Source organism: Ornithorhynchus anatinus, chromosome 7 (assembly GCF_004115215.2).
Source record: "Ornithorhynchus anatinus isolate Pmale09 chromosome 7, mOrnAna1.pri.v4, whole genome shotgun sequence".
In the NCBI taxonomy this organism is placed as follows: Eukaryota; Metazoa; Chordata; class Mammalia; order Monotremata; family Ornithorhynchidae; genus Ornithorhynchus; species Ornithorhynchus anatinus.
Genome location: NC_041734.1, coordinates 62,075,598 through 62,096,714, shown reverse-complemented (window position 1 = coordinate 62,096,714; position 21,117 = coordinate 62,075,598). Strand labels below are relative to the sequence as shown.

The window sequence follows — 21,117 nt, the reverse complement described above, 5'->3', positions numbered from 1 at the left end:
CAATTCCACCTCCAATTATTTTAGCCTTTTCTTTTTGTTTCTGCCTTGTGTTTTCAGTTGTTACCTAACTTTCCTTCTCAACACTTCAGTCCTATCCCAGCTGGATTACTACATCAGCCTTCTTTCTGCCCTCCCAACCTCCTGTCTCTCCCTTCAGTCCATACTTCACTCTGCTGCCTAGATTATCTTTCTACAGAAATGTTCTGGGAATGTCACCCTTCTCCTCAAAAATCTCCAGCGGTGGCCTATCAACCTCTGTATCAAACAGAAACTCCTCCCTATTGGCTTCAAAGCTCTCCATCCCCTTGCCCCCTCTTATCTCACCTCCCTTCTCTCCGACTACATCCCAGCCTGCACACTCTGCTCATCTGGTGCTAACCTTCTCACTGTGCCTCGATCTCCCCTCTCCCGCCGTCGACCCCTGGCCCAAGTCCTGCCTCTGGCCTGGAACGCCCTCCCTCTTCAAATCCACCAAACAATCACACTCGCCCCGCTTCAAAGTCCTACTGAAGGCTCACGACCTCCAAGGGGCCTTCCCAGATAAGCCCCCCTTTTCACTCATTCAATAGTATTTATTTTTCTTTTCCTCGGCTCCCCCTCCCTTCGCCCCGACTCACTCCCTTTGCTCTACCCCCTGCCCCACAGCACTTGTGTGTATATGTACATAACTATAATTTTACTTATTTATATCGATGCCTGTTTTCTTGTGGTGATATGTATATATCTGTAATTCTATCTATTTATATTGATGCCTGTTTACTTGTTTTGATGTCTGTCTCCCCCTTTCTAGACTGTAAGCATGGAGTGGGCAGGGATTGTCTCTACTGCTCTCTGCCGAACTCTTTTCCCTTCTTCAAAGCCCTACTGAGAGCTCACCTCCTCCGAGAGGCCTTCCCAGACTGAGCTCCCCCTTTTCCCTCTGCTCCCTCTGCTGCCTCTCTGCCTCCCCCGCCACCTCCCCTCAGCTAAGCCTCCTTTCCCCCCTTTCCCTCCGCTCCTCCCCCTCTCCCCTCAGGACTGTACTCATTTGCTCATTTGTATACATTTTTATTACCCTATTTATTTTGTTAATGAGAGGTACATCCCCTTGATTCTGTTTATTACTTTTGTTTTTGTCTGTCTCCCCGGATTAGACTGTGAGCCCGTCAGTGGGCAGGGATTGTCTCTATCTGTTGCCGAACTGTCCATTCCAAGCGCTTGGTACAGTGCCCTGCACATAGTAAGCGCTCAATAAATACTATTGAATGAATGAGTATTGCTGAATTGTACTTTCCAAGCGCTTAGTACAGTGCTCTGCACCCAGTAAGCGCTCAATAAATACGACTGAATGAATGAATGAACACTTCTTCTCCCCTACTCCCTCGCCTTCTAAATCTTCTGCCTCAGGGCCCACTGGACAGTTGAGTTCCTCTACCACTGCAGGTAACTGGATCCTATTCCCCTCGATGTCCCTGCCATCAGATGGGGCGGAGGGACTACCGTAAGCGTCCCCAGAGCGGAGATCGTGTATACCGTCTCTCCCGTGCTCTCCCGGGTGCTCGGTACAGTGCTCCACACCCAGGAAGCACTGCCGAAATACCGTCGATCGCGTGAAACCGACCCAGTGCATCAGCGTCTCCCTTTCTCTCTTTTCCCGTCGCCCCCGCCCCATCGCACCCCAGCCTTCCCCACCCTGTTCTCCACGAGCTTCATCCAGTACGAGGTAGTCGGGGAGTACAGCCACCTGTTCACCGTCCGGGGCTCGGACCCCCGGCTGCAGCCCTACATGCTCCTCGCGCACCTGGACGTGGTCCCGGCGTCCGACGAGGGGTGGGACGTGCCGCCTTTCTCCGGCCTGGAGCGCGACGGCTTCATCCACGGGCGAGGCGCCCTGGACAACAAGAACTCGGTCATGGTCTGTACAGCGTCTCCTGGGAAGGGTGGGCTATCCCAGCGGAATTCGGCAACTGCCTGTTAAGCCCGCTTGAAGTAAGGCCCCGATCAATCAGCCAATCAATCAGTCGTATTTATTGAACGCCTCCTACGTGCGGGGCACTGGACTAAGCGCTTGGGAGAGTACAACACAACAGTGTAATAGACGTGCTCTCGGATCGGATTTCAGAATATCCCAGATATTGTACTTAGATCTGTGACCTTCGGACATTTGATAATCGCCCCACCCCGAACCCCGCAGCTCTTATGTGCGTATCTTGAATTTATATGTTATAAATTACTTATTGATATTAATGTCTGCCCTCCCCTTTAGACCGTAAGCTCCTTATGGACAGGGAATACGTCTGTTGTCATAATGTACTCTCCCAAGTGTTTAGTACAGTATTCTGCACCTAGTAAACACTCAGTAAATACCACCGATGGATGGACTGATTGAAACTCACCTGCCCTCTCCGCCCCACGACCTCAAGATCGCCTCCTCTTGTAGGCCCCAGAGCAGCCAGCCGGAAACCCCCACTCACCCGCCGGCTCTTTGCTTCCGTCCTCCAGGGGATCCTGCAAGCCCTGGAGCTCCTGCTGGAACAGAACTATGTCCCCCGCAGATCTTTCTACGTCTCCCTGGGACATGATGAAGAGGTAAAGTCCCCCCCGGCTCAGACTTTGCCCCGGGAGTTCTGGGCACAAGTGGGAGAGCCCCGATGGACTCCCAGCCCCACCCCTCCTCTGTGGCTTCCCGGAACTGGCCGTCTCTATGGCTCTGGGGCATTTCTCCTTCCAGAACCCTCATCCAGGAGTGTCCTGGGAGAGGAGGAAAAGGTCAGCGTGGCTTAGTGGATAGAGCACCGGCCTGGGGGTCAGAAGGACCCGGGTTCTCATCCCGACTCCGCAAATCACCTTGGGCGAATCGCTTCACTTCCCTGGACTTCAGTTCTCTCATCTGTAAAAAGGGGATTAAGAGTGTGAGCCCCATGTGGGACTGGGACTGTGTTGAACCTGTTTAACTTGTATCTACCCCAGCACTAGGAACAGTGATTGGTACATAGTAAGTACTTAACAGACACCATTATTATTATTAATTATTGTTGTTTACTATCATTATTATTGTTGGAACGCTTGGTCCCCTAGGGAAATGAGGATTCCAAATGTGTCACTAAACATTTTTTTCCCATCCCCCAGCTCCTTCTAGGAGGTCCAAGGGAAGCAAAATTAAAAACCAGCCTTCTGTACTGATTAGCTGATGATAATATTGACTTCCCAGGGATATGGCTCTTAGGAAAGCAAGCTTTCAAACCTCAGAGCCCTCCCTGGGACCTTACCGGCCCACCCGACAACAGCCCCAGGCAGTGGCATCCGAGCACCAAACCGATCTAGGACTGAGTCCGGGTCACTTTGATTCCGGTGGTCTCATTTCTAGTTCATTCATTCAATAGTATTGATTGAGCGCTTACTATGTGCAGAGCACTGTACTAAGCGCTTGGAATGGACAGTTCGGCAACGGATAGAGACAATCCCTGCCCAATGATATAGTTCAGTGACCCCTATCTGATTCCCATTTGCCTGCCTAAGAACCATCGTCCCCATTTGGTCAAGCCATAAGACAGAGCTTAGTCAATAATAATAATGATAATGTTGGTATTTGTTAAGCGCTTACTTTGTGCAGAGCACTGTTCTAAGCGCTGGGGTAGATACAGGGTGATCAGGTCGTCCCACGTGAGGCTCACAGTTAATCCCCATTTTACAGATGAGGTCACTGAGGCACAGAGAAGTGAAGTGACTCGCCCACAGTCACACAGCTGACAAGTGGCAGAGCCGGGAGTCGAACCCATGAGCCCCCGACTCCGAAGCCCGGGCTTTTTCCACTGAGCCACGCTGCAGTCAAGTCGATCCTTCTTCAAACTTCAGAGTAATGGGACTTGAATTTGCTCCCTTTACTCACCCCTCCCTCGGCCCCACAGCACTTATAATAATAGTAATTCTGGTACTTGTTAAGTGCTTGCTATGTGCCAGGCACTGTGCTAAATGCCGGGGTGGAAACAAGGAAATCAGGTTGGGCGCCATCCCTCTCCCACATGGGGCTTCAGTCTCAATCCCCATTTTACAGATCAGGTAACTGAGGGCCAGAGAAGTGAAGTGACTTGTCCAAAGTCACACAGCGGACAGGTGGCGGAGCCGGGATTAGAATGGACATATCCGGAATTTGTTGATCTGCATCCGTGTCTGTCTCCCCCTCTAGAATATAAGCTCGCTGTGGGCAGGGAACATGTCTACCAACTCTGTTCTATTGTCATATTGTACTTTCCCAAGCACCTAGTACAGTGCTCTGCCCACAGTAAGTGCTCAATAAACGTGATTGATTGATTGATTGACAGTGGTAACTGTGTTAGTCCATGTGACTGTAGGTACCTTGTGCCTCCTTCTCGGTTATCTTCCTCCTCTCCGGGAAAGGCTTTTGTAGCCTTTCTGCCCTCTGTCTGGTCACCACCACTGACCCCAAAGAATGTCTGGGGACCAGCTGGGGGTGGAGGGGGGCCCGGGAGGCGCGACTCAGTTGCCAGCCCTCCCCACCTACCCACCGAGCCAGAGAAAACCTTTGTCCCTGGTCTTGACAGGTGTCTGGGAAGCGGGGAGCAGTCCAGATTTCCTCCCTGCTGCAGTCCCGGGGAGTGACCCTGGCCTTCATCGTGGATGAAGGCAGCTTCATCCTGGACGGCTTCATCCCAAACCTGCAGGGGCCCATCGCACAGTGAGTGACACGGGCGCACGGTTTCCTGGTGGAAATTAGACACGGAAACGGGTGGCAGAGGGACGAGGGTGGTCTGTAGCCTTGGGGCTAGCTCAGGAAGGAATGGGCACCCATAACATTCATTCATTCATTCACTCGTGTTTACTGAGCGCTTACTGTGTGCAGAGCACCGTACTAAGCACTCGGAAAATACAATCCGGCAACAGATAGAGACGATCCCTACCCAACGACGGGCTCCCGGTCTAGAAGCGGGGAGACAGACAACAAGACAAGTAGACAGGCATCAGTAACATCAAAATGATAATTGTGATATTTGCTAAGCGCTTACTAGGCACCAAGCACAGTACTAAGCGCTGGATCTGACCTAGGTGGTTCATTCCCTTCCTGACTTTGTTTTATGCTATCTGTTAAGCGCTTACTGTGTGCCAGCCACTATTCTAAGCAATGGGGTAGATACAAACTAATCAGCTTGGACACCGTTCCTGTCCCAAATAGGGTTCCCGGTCTTAATGCCCATTTTACAGATGAGGTAACTGAGGGACAGAGAAGTGAAGTGACTTTTCCAAGATCACACAGCAGGCAAGTGGGAGAGCTGGGACTAGAACCCAGGTCCTTCTGACTTCCAGGCCCCTGCTCTAACCACTAGGCCTTGCTGCTTCTCACAGCGTGACGGGGGCTTGTGGGGGGCCTTTAAGCTCCTGCCAAATTCTCCCACCCATCCTGAAATTCTGAAAGACTCCCAGACAAAGTCCAGAATCCTCCCTGGACTACCGGGATTTCTCCACTCCTGGTCCCCCCCCACCCCACAGGCTCCCTCCACTGCGCTCCAGGCCGTAGACAAGCAGTTGGAGGAGGGTGGCCCGTGCAGCTGGATTTCTCTTCCTCCTTTAGGATCGCTGTGTCGGAGAAGGGCGCCATGAACCTCGAACTCCGTGTAGACGCTCCCCCGGGCCATTCATCTGCCCCGCCCAAAGAAAGCAGCATCGGCATCCTTGCCGGCGCCCTGAGCAGGTGAGGGTCCTCTCCAACGTCTGCACCATTCGGGGCTCCTCCCCGGGGTATGGAGGGCTTGGTCTGCAGCCCCGACTGGACCTCGGACTGAGCCTTTCGCGTACATTGCTGCTGTTCAGATCGGAAGCCGAACCTGAGACCGGAGCCTTCACCTTCCTCTGTGGTCATACATTCGCACTCGTCCCCCTCTGGGCCTCGGCTTTCAATTCACTTCGGTCGTATTTATTGAGCGCTTACTGTGTGCAGAGCACTGGACTAAGAGCTTGGAAAGTACGATTCGGCAACAAATAGAGACAGTCCCTACCCGACATCGGGCTCACAGTCTAGAAGGGGGAAGACAGACATTAAAACAAGTAAACAGGCATCAATAGCATCGATCTAAATGAATAGAATTAGAGATATATACACATTATTAATAAATAGAATAATAAAAATGTACATATATACGCAATTGCTGTGGGGCGGGGATGGGGTAGGGCAGAGGAAGGGAGGAGGGGCGATGGGGAAGGGAGGAGGAGCAGAGGAAAAGGGGGGCTCAGTCTGGGAAGGCCTCCCGGACGAGGTGAGCTTTCAGGAGGGCTTTGACGGGGGGAAGTGTGCTAGTTTGGCCGATGTGAGGAGGGAGGGAATTCCAGGCAAGAGATGGGACGTGGGCCGGGGGTCGACGATGGGACGAGCGAGAACGAGGCACAGTGAGAGGGTTAGCACCAGAAGAGCGGAGTGTGCGGGGCTGGGCTGTAGAAGAAGAGAAGGGAGGTGAGGTAGGAGGGGGCCAGGGGATGAAGAGCTTTGAAGCCAATAGTGAGGAGTTTTTGCTTGATACGAAGGTTGATAGGCAACCACTGGAGATTTCGGAGGAGGGGGGTGACATGCCCAGAGCATTTCTGTAGAAAGATAATCTGGGCAGCAGAGTGAAGTATAGACCGAAGAGGGGAGAGCAGGAGGTTAGGAGATCAGAAAGGATGCTGATGCAGTCATCCGGTCGGCTTCTCCGTCTGTAAGATAGGAAGATAGCCTTCCTCGGATATCTGGGGAAGGGATGGATTTTTTTGAGGATCTGAGGAACCTCAGGGAGGGAAGTTGGGGGGCCAGGGGAAGGGGTCATCTTATGGTCTAGTATGTCTTCCAGGCTGGAGCAGACTCCAATGCCCAACCTGTTTGGAAACAGCCTGGTGGAGAACATGTTTGAGCAACTGGCCACCCAGGTGGGATATATTCATTCGGTCGTATTTATTGAGCTCCTACTGTGTGCAGAGCACTGTACTAAGCGCTTGGGAAAATACGATACGACAAACAGTGACATTCCCTGCCCACAGCAAGCTTACAGTCTAGAGGGATGTGGGGAAGCTTTGAGAGAAAGGGGGGAGTGAGAGAAGGCCCATCCTGTGGGGATTCAGAGAGGTCTCCCCGTCCCTAAGTTCCTCTATTGTGGACCTGAGATCTAGTAGGTGCCAAGGTACTGAGAAGCAGCGTGTCCTAGAGGATAAAGCACAGACCTGAGAGTCAGGTGGACCTGAGTTCTGATCCCGGCTCCACCATTTGTCAGCTGTGTGACCTTGAGCAAGTCACTTCACTTCTCTGCGCCTCAGTTACCTCATCTGCAAAATGGGGATTAAGACAGCCCCACGTCAGACGTGGACTTTGTCTAACCTGATTATCCGGTTTCTACCACTGAATACGTGCCTGGCACCCAGTAAGTGCTTAACAAACACCATTTAAAAAATTAATGGTACTCAGAGGCTCAAAACCATGTGCTGTGAACTATTCCCTTCCCTTCCATGTGCTGTGAACTATTCCATTCCCTTCATCCCTTCAACGATGCCGATTGATTTCACCCCTTTCGATGGGGTTGTCAAGCCGTCTTCCCAGCTGTCTCCCTCCCACCCAGATCCTCCTCTGCCCCTGGGAATTCCGCTGACTTGGCTCTTTCTCTTCAAAGTTTGGCTTCCCTCTCAACATCGTCATGACCAACCTGTGGCTGTTCAAACCCATCCTGAGCAGGTAAAAGCCGTCTCCTTCCTCTCTGTCCCCAGGTGGCTCCTCAAAGTCTCTGTGATAGCCTTTCCATTGGAGCCAGCTTTTCCCAATCCCAAATCAAGAGGTTGAACCCATTATTAAAGCCTGTATTTCTAAAGCGCTTACTGTGTGCTGGGCACTGTACTAAGCATTTGGGAGAGTACTCTACAACAAAGGTGGTGGACACATTCCCCGCCCACGGTGAGTTTACACTCCAATTCACTGTCACCATTAACTACCACCCCGCCTCCCATTTTCTGAACCATTTTGATCCCTTTCGGTCATTATTTTTCTCCCTTTCTCCGTACCTTCACTGTTCCTCGGATACTTCAATATCCACGTGGATATTCCCTATGACCTTCCCACTGCCCACTTCCTGTCACTGCTCAACTCCACCGACTTCGTGCTTCACCCCCCTTCACCAACTTGGCCACCCACTTGATCTCATCATCTTTAGTCACTGTACCATCTCTGATCTCACCTACTCTGAAATTTTACCCTCCAAACAAAACTTCCTTACCCTCCTTCTCTCCCACCCCCCACCCCCTCCAAATTGCCCTGCTCCCTGCAAAGAGACCTCCGATTTCTTGACCCCCTCCAATTTTCCAGTCATCGTGCACCATTTGGTCTCCATAATCAACCTGCCTTCTCTCAATCCCAAATTCGTGACCTCAACTTGCCCTCACCAGACAGGCAGGGAAAATGTCTGTTTATCGTTATATTGTACCCTCCAGAGCGCTTAGTACCTGCTCTTCACACAGTAAGCGCTCAATAAATTCTACTGACTAACTCAACACGATCGCTCCCCCGTCTCTCTGTCAATCTCGTACCATTAACCCACATCCCTGGATCCGCTCCACGGTATGGTTCCTCTGCGAAACCATTGGGTGCTATCTCCTTAAAATGCCCCCTCTTCAACTCTCCCCTCCTTCCCAGCAGTATCTCAAGAGATCTCCCACTCCTCTTAAACTCTACTCCCCCCACCTGCACCTCCAATCCCATCCCTTCGCACCTTATTAAAATTCTTGCCCCTTGTAGCTTCCCTACCTGACCCCCATCTTAAACGGTTCAATCTCCAATAGCTCCTTCCCCACTATTTTCAGACATACCCCCATATCCCCCTCCTAACATTTCTTTCAAAAATTCTCAAGTAAGTTATTTATACCTACTGCCTCCACTTCCTTGCCTCCAATTACCTTCCTGACCCCCTGCAGTCTGCCTTCCACTCATCAACTCCATGAAAACCGCCCTCTGGAAGGTCAAAAATGACCTTCAGTGGCCTCTGCTCTAAGCTAATCCTCCTCGATCTCTCTCGGCTGGCTGCCTTTGACACTGTGAATCTCACCTTCTTCTGGAAACACTATCTAATCTTGGCTTCACGGACGTCTTCCCCTGGTTCTCCTACCTCTGTCTGCTTCCTTCTCAGACTCCTTCACTTGTTCTTCCTCTGCCTCCCACTTTCCAAAAGTGAAAGTCCCTCAGGGTTCAGTTCTGGACTCCCTTCTGTTCTCCATCCACATCCACTCTCTTGAAGAATCCGTTCACTCCCGCAGCTTCAACTACCATCTCTAGGTGGAAGATTCCCAAATCTACCTCTCCACAGCCAACTTTTCTCCCCTGCAGTCTCTCCTTTCCTCCTGCTTTCAGGAGACCTCTACTTGGATGTCCCACCAACACCTCACACTTAGGTTCAAAACAGAACTCCTCATCTTCTCACCAAACCTCTGTCTTCCCTTAGACTTGCCCATCACTGAAACACCATGCCCTCTTTCTCACGAGCCCGTAACTTAGACATTTTCCCCAACTCATATTTCTCATTCTACCTGCATGTTCAATCTTCACAGCATCTTTAGAATCTGCTCCTTCTTCTCCATCTAAACTGCTTCCACGCTGATACAAGCACTTATAGCCTACATTGACTACAGCATCAGCCTCCTCGCTGACCTCCCTGCCTCCTGTCTCTCCTCACTACATTCTATACATTACTCTGCCATCCAGATCATTTTTCTGAAAATGATCCATTCAGTCCATGTCTCCCCACTCCTCAAGAACCTCCAGTAGTTACCCATCCACTTCCGCATCAAGCAGAAACTCCTTACCATCAACTTTAAAGCAGTCAACTGACCCCCTCCTATCTTTCCACTTCAACCCAGCCCTCACTCTCTGCGCCTGTAACACCAACCTAGTCGCTAAATCTCAGTCTTTTCTATCTCACTACCGACCCCTTGCCGACGTCCTCCCTCTGGTTGGAGCTCCTTTCACCTTTATATATGACAGACCGCCACTCACCCCCTCTTTTTCTAAGTCTACTAAAATCACATCCCCTCCAAGAGGCCTTCCCTGACTAAGCGCTCATTCTCCCTACCCTCTCGTCCTTCTGCATCGCCTCTGTGCGTGGATCTGTACCCCTTAAGCACTTGACACTCACCCCACCCCCAGCTCCTTAGCACTTAGATATCCTTATTCTCTGCAGTTTCCCCTAACTGTACTCTATGTTGATAGGTATCTCCCCCTCTAAACTGTAAGCTCCTTGTAGGCAGGGGTCATGTCCACCAACCCTATTGTATTATAACCCTGTTGAATTGTATTCTCCCAAGCCCTTAATACAGTGCTCTCCACAAAGTAACTGCTCGCTACTATTGATTGATCGATTGGTAGTCCAGGAAAGAGCATCCCATCTCCTCCCCTTCATCTTCACAGGGTCCTCGAGTGGAATCCCATCACCAACGCCCTGGTCAGAACCACCATTGCGCTCACCATGTTCAACGCAGGGGTTAAGGTAACGTTCAGCTCCAGCTTTCTTGCTCCAGTCACAGTGTGAGTGTGGAAAGACAGATCGGGGCTGGATGTCACCCTCACCGGGATAGCCCGTGGTATGAAATGGTTTCTGAGAAATGAGCTAAACCCAACTATCCAGATTGTTCTCATTCAAGCCAATGTTGTTATTTGTGTGCCTGAGAAAAACTTCCTTTGGCTGTGAAAGCAGCAGGACTAGGTAATGCAATAAGGTGTAAGGTGTAGGTAGTTATTGGCAGTGTGCGGATCCATTTTATGGAACTTGGAAGGGAACATGAGACTCTGGGTGTGGCTCCCATCCAAGCAGTCTACACTACAGGATATGCTGTTGGTGATGTGACCCGCAGCTTTCCACCCTGGTCCCAGATGGCTTTGCTCGAAGCAGAAAACCAGAAAGTGGCCCTTCTGGTCAAAGAGGCCCGAGGCCTAATCCTGCCTCTCAAAACCAAGCTTTCCAATCAGTCAATCAGTCGGTGGTATTTATGGAGTGATTATTGTGTGCAGAACACTATACTAAGCGCTGGGGAACTGCAGGACAACAGAGTTGGTAGAAATGATCCCTGCCTGCAAGGAGCCTACAGTCTACCTCCATATTATATATCCAGGCTGGAGCTTAGAGTAACCTGACCAGGCACATCACAGAAACAAATGAATGACTTTTGGGGGAGGAGGAGGAACTCTTGGCTCTCTAGGGCCCCTTTTGGGGTTACCCCCAGGCCCTGTTGCCATGGGATTGAGAGTTCTAGGAGGACTGACAATTTGGAGAAAATGTAGGATTTAAATGAGGCCAGGGTGCCAACCCAGAAGTTGGATTAGAAACAGCAGTGGAGTTTCTCTGGCTTGGTTTCCTAATAGCCCGGTATCTTTTCCAAGAAGAGCAAAGCGTCAGATCTGTACTGGTCTCTTCCTAGGTATTTCACAGGCCTAAGGCCCAAAATGAATCAGGCAGTGGACCTAAATAACCTCAGATGAGGAGTCTAAAAGAAATTCATCAAAATCCACCTTTCTTCTAGGGTTAGGTTTTCTCAGAACTGTTGTGTTTGGGGGAGGGGGAAAAGCAGAGAGAGAGAGAATGTATGCGTATGCCACAGGCAGAAGCTGACTCTCCCCGACCACCACCCAAATCCACGCCATGGGGGTGGAGTGGTCTCCCTCAGACACTCGCGATCCTCACTGGAGGTTGAATTTCTGGATCATCTGTGGCTCCCCAGGTATGCGGATAATTGAGAGCAGGCGGCCTCTGTTAGGCTATGCTAGTGGGGCCAGAGCCGGAGGAGAAGCTGAGGCTCAGACTCCTTAAGCCGCTCCGGGGGTTTTCTCTCCCCCAGGTGAACGTCATTCCGCCCACAGCCCAGGCCTGGGTGAACCTGCGGATCCATCCCTCCCAGAACGTCCATCAGGTACTTCTCAGTTGGCTCACTCAGCCAGGGGACTTGGTTCGGCGTAGAGGGCGACATTTTGACACAAAGTGATGGGGCGTGACATCTAATCGATCGATCGATCGTATTTATTGAGTGCTTACTGTGTGTAGAACACTGTGCTTGAGAAACTCCACAGATGCCATCAGCGAGATCTGGGCTCAAAAGGACTCCCAGGGAACATCCCTCTGTACCTTTGTTCGTTAGTTAGCTACAGTTAAACACTATTAGCATTATTAACACTAAATAATAGTTATTTAAATAATAATAACCACTATTAAACAAGCGCTGTGCGAAACACTGAGGCAGATACAAGATAATCAGATCAGTTCCTGCCCTACAATCTAAAAGAAAGGGTAAGCAGTTTCTTATCCCCATTTTATAAATGAAAAAAGCATTCAGTGGTAATTTATTGAGCACTTCAGGTGTGTAGAGTATTGTACCACTACTACTACTAATAATAATAACTGTGGTATCTGTTAGGCCCTTACTGTGTGCCAGGCAGTGTACTAAGCACTGGGGTGGATACAAGCAAATCAGGTTGGACAGTGTCCCACATAGAGGCTCGCAGTCTTAATCCCCATTTTACAGATGAGGGAACAGAGGCACAGAGACGTGAAGTGATATGCTCAAGGCCACACAGCAGACAAGTGGCGGAGCCGAGATTAAAACCCAGGGTCTTCTGATCGCCAGGCCTGTGCTCTATTCACTCGGCCACAATACTGTTTGAAAACTGAGGCACAGAGAGGTCAGGTGATTTGCCTTAGGTCAAGCAGCAGGCCAGTGACAGAGTGTGCCCGATTACTACTGCTGTACTTTACCAATGCTTAGTACAGTGTTGTGCACAGAGAAAGTACTTATTAAATGCTTTTATTACAAATTCTAGAGCTGGGACTTCCAGTGCCATGTTCTCTCCACTAGACCACGCTGCCTCCCATCTTAAGAACTTGGCTATTGGAAGCAGGAGGACATGGTTTGATTTGAGTGACCTGTGGGAATCACTCTCTCTCTCTAGTCTCTATTCTCTTTCCATTCCTTTGCATTTCATTCATTCAATCATATTCATTGAGTGCTTACAGGATGCAGAGCACTGTACTAAGCGCTTGGAAAGTACAGTTCCACAACAGATAGAGACATTTCCTACCCAACAACGAGCTCACAGTCCAGAGCGGGGAGGCAGATGATAAAACAAAACAAGTAGATGGGCATTTCTAGCCTTTCTTCTCTAGACTTCCACGCGCTAGCTCCTCGCGGGCAGGTAATGTGTCTTCCAACTCTGTTGAAATCTACTCCCCAAACATTTAGTACAGTGCTCTGCATGCAGAAAGTGTTCAATAAATACCATTGATTTGATGGATTGAAAGGAACCCTTTCCCCTTAATTGATCTCATTTGCTCTCTCTTACTGAGACGGGGGGAGTCAGGGATGACTCTTCCCATTTTAAGGTGCAGAGAAATCAAGAGTTTCACCCAGAATGATAAAACGGGGGTCCCTTAGTGGATAGAACAAGGGCCTGGGGGTCAGAAGGACCTGGGTTCTGATCCCAGCTCTGCCACTTGTCTGTTGTGTGACCTTAGGCAAATCACTTGACTTCTCTGTGCTTCAGTTACCTCATCTGTAAAATGGGGAATAAGACTTTAAGCCCCAGGTAGAACAGGGACTGTGTCCATCCTGATTTGCTTATATCCATCCCAGCACTTAGTACAATGTCTGGCACATAGTAAGCAAGTGCCACCCATTATTATTATTATTATTATCCTTAATACCTCCCCCACTTGAATCCAGGAGTCAGTCTTTAAGGGCAAGTACCAAGCAGTTGAAACTTGCAAGGAGCCTTTGGTCTAACAGGCCACAACCTTAGAGAACCTTTCAAACTGTACACTGACTTCACCACCCAGACCTCTACAACAATAAATAATAAAAATGTTAATAAATTAGGGTATTTGTCAGGAATTCCATGAGGAATAGGCACTGTGTCCAATCTACTTACATTTCATCTACCCCATTGTTTAGTTCAGTGCTTGGCACATAGCGGGCACTTAACAAATACCATAATTTTCATCCACACTTGGTCATGCTTGGCACCTCAGGCGGTCCCCCTTACTGCTGAGGGAGGCTCCCAGGTGACGGGTCTCTAAACAATTAAGCAAGCAAGCAAACAGTGGCCCAGCATCTCTGCATTTAGGCCTGGACCAGACAAGCTATCTCCACAGAGTGCTTTCTTGGCCAGCATGCCTGAGGCAGGGCTTTTATCCCTTCAGGCAGAGCCGGGGGGGAGGTGGGTGCCCAAGGGGTGTGGCGAGTGGGCGGACCTGCCCTCTTCCCAAGGGACCAGCCAAGAAGATCTCACTCAGCAGCGCAGGTGGAGCAGAGCCAAGTATCAGTGGGAGAGGTGCTAACTCTCAGTGCTTTCACATCCCGTTGACCTTACACCTCTCTCGATACCAACTCAGCCTCACCCTGAAGGATGCCCGGGTCCTCTGTTTCCCTGATTTCTCTACAGCTTCTCCCTTACAACTCCCTTGCCTCCGGGCTCCTCTCCCTCCTCGTCTTTTTTATGGTTTTTGTTAAGCGCTTGCTATGTGCCAGCTACTTTTCTAAGCGCCGGGGTAGATCCCCAATCCCATTTGGGGCTCTTAGCATTCATCCCTATTTTTCAGATGAGGTAACTGAGGCAACAGAGAAGTAGCTTGCCCATGGTCACGCAGCAGACATGTAGCAGAGCCAGGATATTAGGACCCAGGTCCTTCTCACGCCTAGGCCTGTGGTCTATCCACTATTAGGCCATGCTGTTTCTCTAATACAGTGTCTAATCTAGTCTTAATCATCAATCAAGAAATCAGTGGTTTTTATTAAGTGCTTACTGTGTGCAGAGCTAAGTGCTTGGGAAAGAACAATACAACAAAGTTGTAGACACAATCTCCATCCACAAGGAACTTACAGTTAACAGAGGGCTTCCCTCACTGAGCCCTCATTTCCTCTTCTCCCACTCCCTTCTGCATCTCCCTTGAACTTGAATTTGCACCCTTTATTTACTCTTCCCACAGCCCCACAGCACTTTTGTGCATATTGTAATGTGTTTATTTATATTAATGTCTCTCTTCCCCTCTGGACCGTAAACTCGGGGTGGTCAGGGAACAGGTCTACCAATTTTGTTATATTGTACTCTCTCAAGTGCTTAGTACAATGCTCTGCACACAGTAAATGCTCAATAAATATGATTGATTGATATCCATATTTTATGTCGATGCCCGTCTCTCCCCCGAGGCAAACTCATAATGGACAGGGAATGTGTCCACCAATTCTGTTATATTGTACTCTCCCAAGCGCTTAGGATATGGTGTTCTGCACACGGTAAGCACTCAATAAACACAACTGATGGATTGACTGATAAGGACACCCATGGTCATCCTTTTGGGCATCCACGGGTGCTTAGTTTAGGAGCTTGTTGTGCTGGATTTCCTGGGCTTCTCCAATTTCAGAGGATAACAGCTTGTCTCCCTGATTCTCTTCTGACTCCTAAAACAAAGGGCAAACTGATTCCCATTCTTCCAGCTCTGGGCAATGGACCAGACCCCATGGGAGCAAGCAGGAGCCACCGGCCTGGCTCTTGTCATTAGATATGCAGATTGTGTCCTCTCTCCCAGAGCTTTGATGTTGAGGATCAGAGGGGCAGGAAATCCGTGCCCTTAGGTTCTTTCCAATTTTTTTTTTTTCTGCTTTTTTCCCCCCAGCCTGTTTCAACCCCAGCTATTTTCCAAGGCTTTACTTTCCACCAGCTGAGGCTTCTCTTTCCCCGCCAGGGAAACGGCATGGCCTAGTAAATAGAGCCTGGGCCTGGGAGTCAGAAGGACTTGGGTTCTAATTGCAGCTTTGCCACCTGTCTGCTGAGTGGCCTGGGGCATCTCACTTTACTTTTCTGTGCCAACGTTATCTGTGAAATGGAGATGGACTGTGAGTTCCATGTGGTACTGTTGGACTGTGTCCAACTCGATTTGCTAGCATCCACCCCAGTGCTTAGTACAGTGCCTGGCATATAGTAATGGATGGCCTCTCTCCTTCCTGCAGGAGGTTATATTCCTCTGTGGGTGGCCTTTTCATCCATCCTTATCCCATCCACATTAAATACCCTTAATCCCGAACCACCGGGAAGACCCTGGGGCAAGATTAAAGTGGACTGTCACTTTAAAAGGGTGCCCAGCCTGCCAGCTCTGCAGGCCCCATTTACTATCACAGAAGCCCTACCCTACCATACAGGAAGCAGGCTACCATGAGGTCCTAGGGTGGAGGTAGTCAGTCAGTCAGTCAATCATATTTATTAAGCGTTTACTGAGGGCAAAGCACTGTACGAAGCGCTTGGGAGAGTGCAGTATAACAATATAACAAACACATTCCCTGCCCCCAGCAAGCTCACAGTCTAGAGGAAGGAGTGAGACTTGGGAGATGGCAATTCAATGCCTCCTGCCAGGGACGAAGCCTGGCCTAAAGGAAAGAGCATGGGCCTGGGTTCTATGCCAGCTCCACTATTTGCTGGCTGGGTGCAATCTTGGGCAAGTCACTTCACTATGCCTCAGTTTCCCCACCCTAAAATGGGGATTCAATACTTGTTCTCCCTCCTTCTTAGACTGTGAGCCCCATATGGGACAGAGACTGTGTCCCACCTGAGTAATCCCAGAGCTTAGAATAGTGCCTGACACATAGTAAGTGCTTAACAAATGCCATAAAAAATAAAAATGCCTGACCCTTTTGGGGGGTTCCCGGAGGGGACCAGATTGGCTCCAATACTATTATTTTGTAGTGTTTTTGCTACGAGTCCCCCTCCGTTCTCGTGGATAATCGAAGGTGTCATTATAAAGATTTGGCCAGCGAATTACTTCCTGCGATATGGGGAAGCAGAAAGCCAGGCAAAGCTAGCTCAGGAACCATTAGACCGAATGTTGCCCCTAACTCCAAGGTCCAGGATTCGTGGAGTGTGGATCAAGAACTTGGAGCTTCAGTCTAGGGCAGCCCTAGAAGGTCCGAGTCTCAACCTGGGTCACTTCCTAAGGGTATGGAATCCCTTAGGATTTGCCTAAGAAACCAGGAGAGGCCCGAACCCTGGTTTTCTAGGGGTGAGGGAATTTGGATTTCTGGGACATGTCCAGGCCAGATGGGTGTCCCCGGACCCAGAACAGTTACTTGCCCAAATCCCGGACAGTTGACTAACTAACTGGCCGATCACACCGGAACCGAAGTGGCTTCCTGGCAGGATCTGAGGTGTCTCTCAGCACCCGGAGCAAGTCCCTTAGTTAATGACGTGATGTCATCAGAAACACTTTCCTGATCCCAGACCGCAGCTGGCTACAAACAGGAAGTCGGGTTCCCCTGAGAAGGGAAATGAGGCATATGTGGGCCTATAATCACTTATGTTAGACGCTCTACCCACGCACCTGGGCTGCGAAGGTCTTTCGGAGGTCATCCTATCCACCCTCTGGCTCCATTCACGACAGATTCTTGCCCGTACTGGATAGAGTCTTTCTTTGGTTCTTCAGGGAAAGAGAACCAGCTTGTTACCTGCTCTTCTTTCCTCTTAGCTTCTTAGCTCCAGCTTTGTCAGGACTTACTGCTGATCTGATCAATTAATCAGTCAACCAGTGGAATTTATTGAGGGCTTATTCCATGCAGGGTACTGCGTGGAATGTGGGAGAGTACAGTGTAATAGGTTTGGTAGACACATTCCCCGCCCAAGAGGAGCTCATAATCTAGAGGATCATCTTGAAAATTCACCAGTGCATAGCATGATGCTTTGGTACATAATAAGCACATAAAATGATAATAATAATAACTGTGCTTTGTGTTAAGCGTTTCCTATATGACAAGCATTGTACTTAGCACAGGGGAGATATGCAGTCTATGTAAGGCGGTAGAAAAGGTATTGAATCCCCATTTTGTAGATGCTATAATCAATCAATAATTAATTAAGGAAAGTCCAAGACTACTATCGATCACCTGGTGTCACTGCTCCCAAATTTCACCTGGCCTAGTAGATAGAGCATAGGCCTTGGAGTCAGGAGGATCTGGGTTCTAATTCTGGCTCCGACACTTGTCTGCTTTGTGACCTTGGGTGAGTCCCTTCACTTCTCTGTACCTCAGTTCCCTCATCTGTAAAATGGGGATTAAGGCTGTGAGCCCCATGTGGGACATGAACTGTGTTCAACTTGATAAATTTATATTTCTCCCAGCGTATAGTACAGTGCCTGGCACCTAGTAAGTACTTAACAAAAGCCATTATAAAAAACACATATTAGGAAGAATCTTCCCTGTGTCTGTCTGGATCCCTTCTATGATAATCCCTTAGTGGGAATGGAGGACAGCTGCTTCCCAAATAAATGGCATTTGTCCTCTAGACAAAGAGACCTTGAGAGTCTCTCATCTTCAAAAGAACCAACTGGCTTCATTCATTCATTTATTCATTCAATCAAATTTATTGAGCACTTACTGTGTGCAGAACACTGTACTGAGTGCTTGGGAGAGTACAATATAACAATAACAGACACATTCCCTGCCCACAACAAGCTTGCGGTCTAGAGGGGGAGACAGACATTAATATAAATGAATAAATTGCAGATATGTACATAAGTAGTCAGGACTCCAGAAGCCAACCTGGGGGGTTGAAGTAGGGGTCTGGCTAGGCAGGAATTGATGGGGGGGGGGGGTACAACTCTTGGTTTTTTTCAGGGGAGGGACTTGGGTGGTTTTGGGGGGGTTGTTGGGTTTTTTTGGTATTTAAGCACTTACTATTCACAGATGAGATAACTGAGGCCCAGAGAAGTTAAGTGACTTGCCCAAGGTCACACAGCAGACATGGCAGAACCAGAATTAGAATCAATCAATCAATGCTATTTATTGGGTGCTTATCATGCACAGAATATCCAAGTGCTTGGGAGATACAATACAACAGAATTAGCTGTGTCCCCTGCCCTTACAAGCCCGGGTTCTTCCGACTCCCAGGCCTGTGTTCTATCCATCTGGCCACGCTGCCTCTAGGTTTGTCACCCAAGGATCAACAGACAAGACTCTCTTGGGGCAAGTCAGTTGAGGTCTGTGGGCTCTCCTGTAGATGGACTCATCCTCCAACCAGAGTCTCGGAACCAGAGCCGTCAGCCTCCTCGATCCCTCCATCTCCGAACCCAGTGGGAGCAATTCCCCGACGTAGGGGCTTTGAGGCCTACGTTGAGAATAGCACAGACCACCCGCCTCAGACAGAACCCCTTCCTCTACCTGTTGGGAACAGTTCCTCAGACTATCCACACCCATATGTACTGATTGTTACCCTGGCTTGAGGAGAGGAGTGGATCATGGTGGGGAGTAATGAGGGAAGGTTTCTTCTTCTCTTTTATCGCACTTGTTAAGGACTTACTCTGTGCCAGGCACTCCACTAAGAGCTGAGGTGGAGGGAAGATAATTAGGTTGGACACAGTCCGTGTCCCACTTGGGGCTCACGGGCTAAACTGGAGGGAGGAGGACTTAATCTCCATTTTCCATATGAGGTAAGTGAGGCAGTGAGAAGTGAAGCGACTCGCCCAAGGTGACCCAGCGGAGGAGTGACGGATCCGGGATTAGAGCTCAGGTCCTCTGGCTACCAGCCTGTACTCCTTCCACTAGGCCATAGCGCTTCCTGGAGAAGGCTTCTTGAGAAAGGTGGCTTTGAGCCATGATGTTCGCGAGGAAAGGGAGAGGGGATGGTGGATGGGAGCGGGGAAGGCCTTCCACACAGAAGGGATGGCTCGAGCAAAGGCTGGGAGAGGGGAGACCCCCGCGGGGGCTAAGAGAAGACCTCCTCGAGCCCTACACCAGGGATTGTGCTTGGAGATTGGTGTGAGGGGTGGCGTCCGGATTCCCGGGATCCCATTCCCAACTCCTGGCCCGTCTCTTCCCGGAGGTGCTGGAGAGCATCCAGAACACCGTGGCCGACGAGAGAGTCCAGATCCACGTCCACAACGCCTTCGACCCACTCCCCATCAGCCCCTACGATGACCAAGCCTTCGGCTACCAGCTCCTCCGCAAAACCATCCGGGATGTTTTCCCTGAGGTCATTTCCATCATTCCAGGTAATAGCCACCATGGCCAGTGATGATTTCCTGCCAGATTTCACCCTCGTCCCCACCCCCTTCCCACTTCTCTTGCCAGGCCTCCAGCTGTTAATGCCTGGAAACAGCTGGCTGCCTTCCTCTTCTGCCCAGGATTATCTGTTCACTGCAAATTTTTTTCCTCTTGGGGTGGAAGTGAGAAAGCAAACAGGAAATAAGGCGAAACAATCAAAATAGATTCCATCCTGTGTGCTCACACCTCCGTGGAGCAACGGCTCCCTGGGCTGGGAGCGTGGAGAATTCTCTTCTAGTTCTGGTTCTGCCACTTGCCTGCTGTGTGACCTTGGACAAGTCACTTATCTTCTTTGGGCCTCAGTTTCCTCATTTGTAAAATCTAATACCCCTTCTCCCTTCCTTTTAAACTGGGAGCCTCATGTTGGACCTGTCCTCATTATCTTGTATATGCCTCAGTTCTTAGCACAGAGTAAGCACTTAAATATCGTTATTATTGTTATTATTATTGTTGTTGTTAATTACCTCAAGAAGCAGTATGGCTTAATGGAAAGAGCAAGGGTGTGGGAGTCTTGTATTGTCCACTCCCAAGCGCTTAATACAGTGTTCTGCAACAAAGTGCTCAATAAATACCATTAATGATGATGATGATGATGATGATGATGATGATGATGAAGAATCGGGGAGTCAGGGAGTCAGCACCCTCTAATAATAATAATGATGGTATTTGTTAAGCGCTTATTCTGTGCCAACCACTATTCTAAGCACTGGGGTAGGTACAAGGTAATTACGTTGTCCCACGTGGGGCTCACAGGTCTTAATCTCCATTTTACAGTTGAGGGAACTGAGGCACAGAGAAGTTAAATGGCTTGCCCAAGGTCACACAGCTGACAAGTGGTGGAGCCAGGATTAGAACCCTTGTCCTCTGACTCTCTCTGGATTGACTCTGTCCCCAAATTAGAACCCTTTGGAAATCTGCCCCAAAGGGAAGAGGAAATAAAGAGTGTTTCTTTTAGACTCACAGCCCAGTTTCCTTCAGGCTGTGTACGGCGGCCTAGTGGCGTTAAACTGCATCCTAGCGTCAAGAGGAGACACCCGAGCTGAGCCCGAATATCTTTGT

General features: G+C 49.6%; 1 protein-coding gene across 2 annotated transcripts in view; it reads left to right on the top strand.

Moving 5' to 3' along the window:
• PM20D1 (peptidase M20 domain containing 1) overlaps positions 1–21,117 on the top strand; it is a 32,817-nt gene that overhangs the window by 8,648 nt on the left and 3,052 nt on the right. For both annotated transcript variants that reach the window (XM_029069930.1, XM_029069929.1), the window contains exons 3-11: positions 1,662–1,894; positions 2,482–2,568; positions 4,542–4,675; positions 5,567–5,686; positions 6,816–6,891; positions 7,626–7,687; positions 10,403–10,481; positions 11,827–11,898; positions 19,838–20,006. In XM_029069930.1, coding sequence (XP_028925763.1) covers positions 1,662–1,894; positions 2,482–2,568; positions 4,542–4,675; positions 5,567–5,686; positions 6,816–6,891; positions 7,626–7,687; positions 10,403–10,481; positions 11,827–11,898; positions 19,838–20,006 — 1,032 coding nt within the window. The remainder of the gene's footprint in view (positions 1–1,661; positions 1,895–2,481; positions 2,569–4,541; positions 4,676–5,566; positions 5,687–6,815; positions 6,892–7,625; positions 7,688–10,402; positions 10,482–11,826; positions 11,899–19,837; positions 20,007–21,117) is intronic.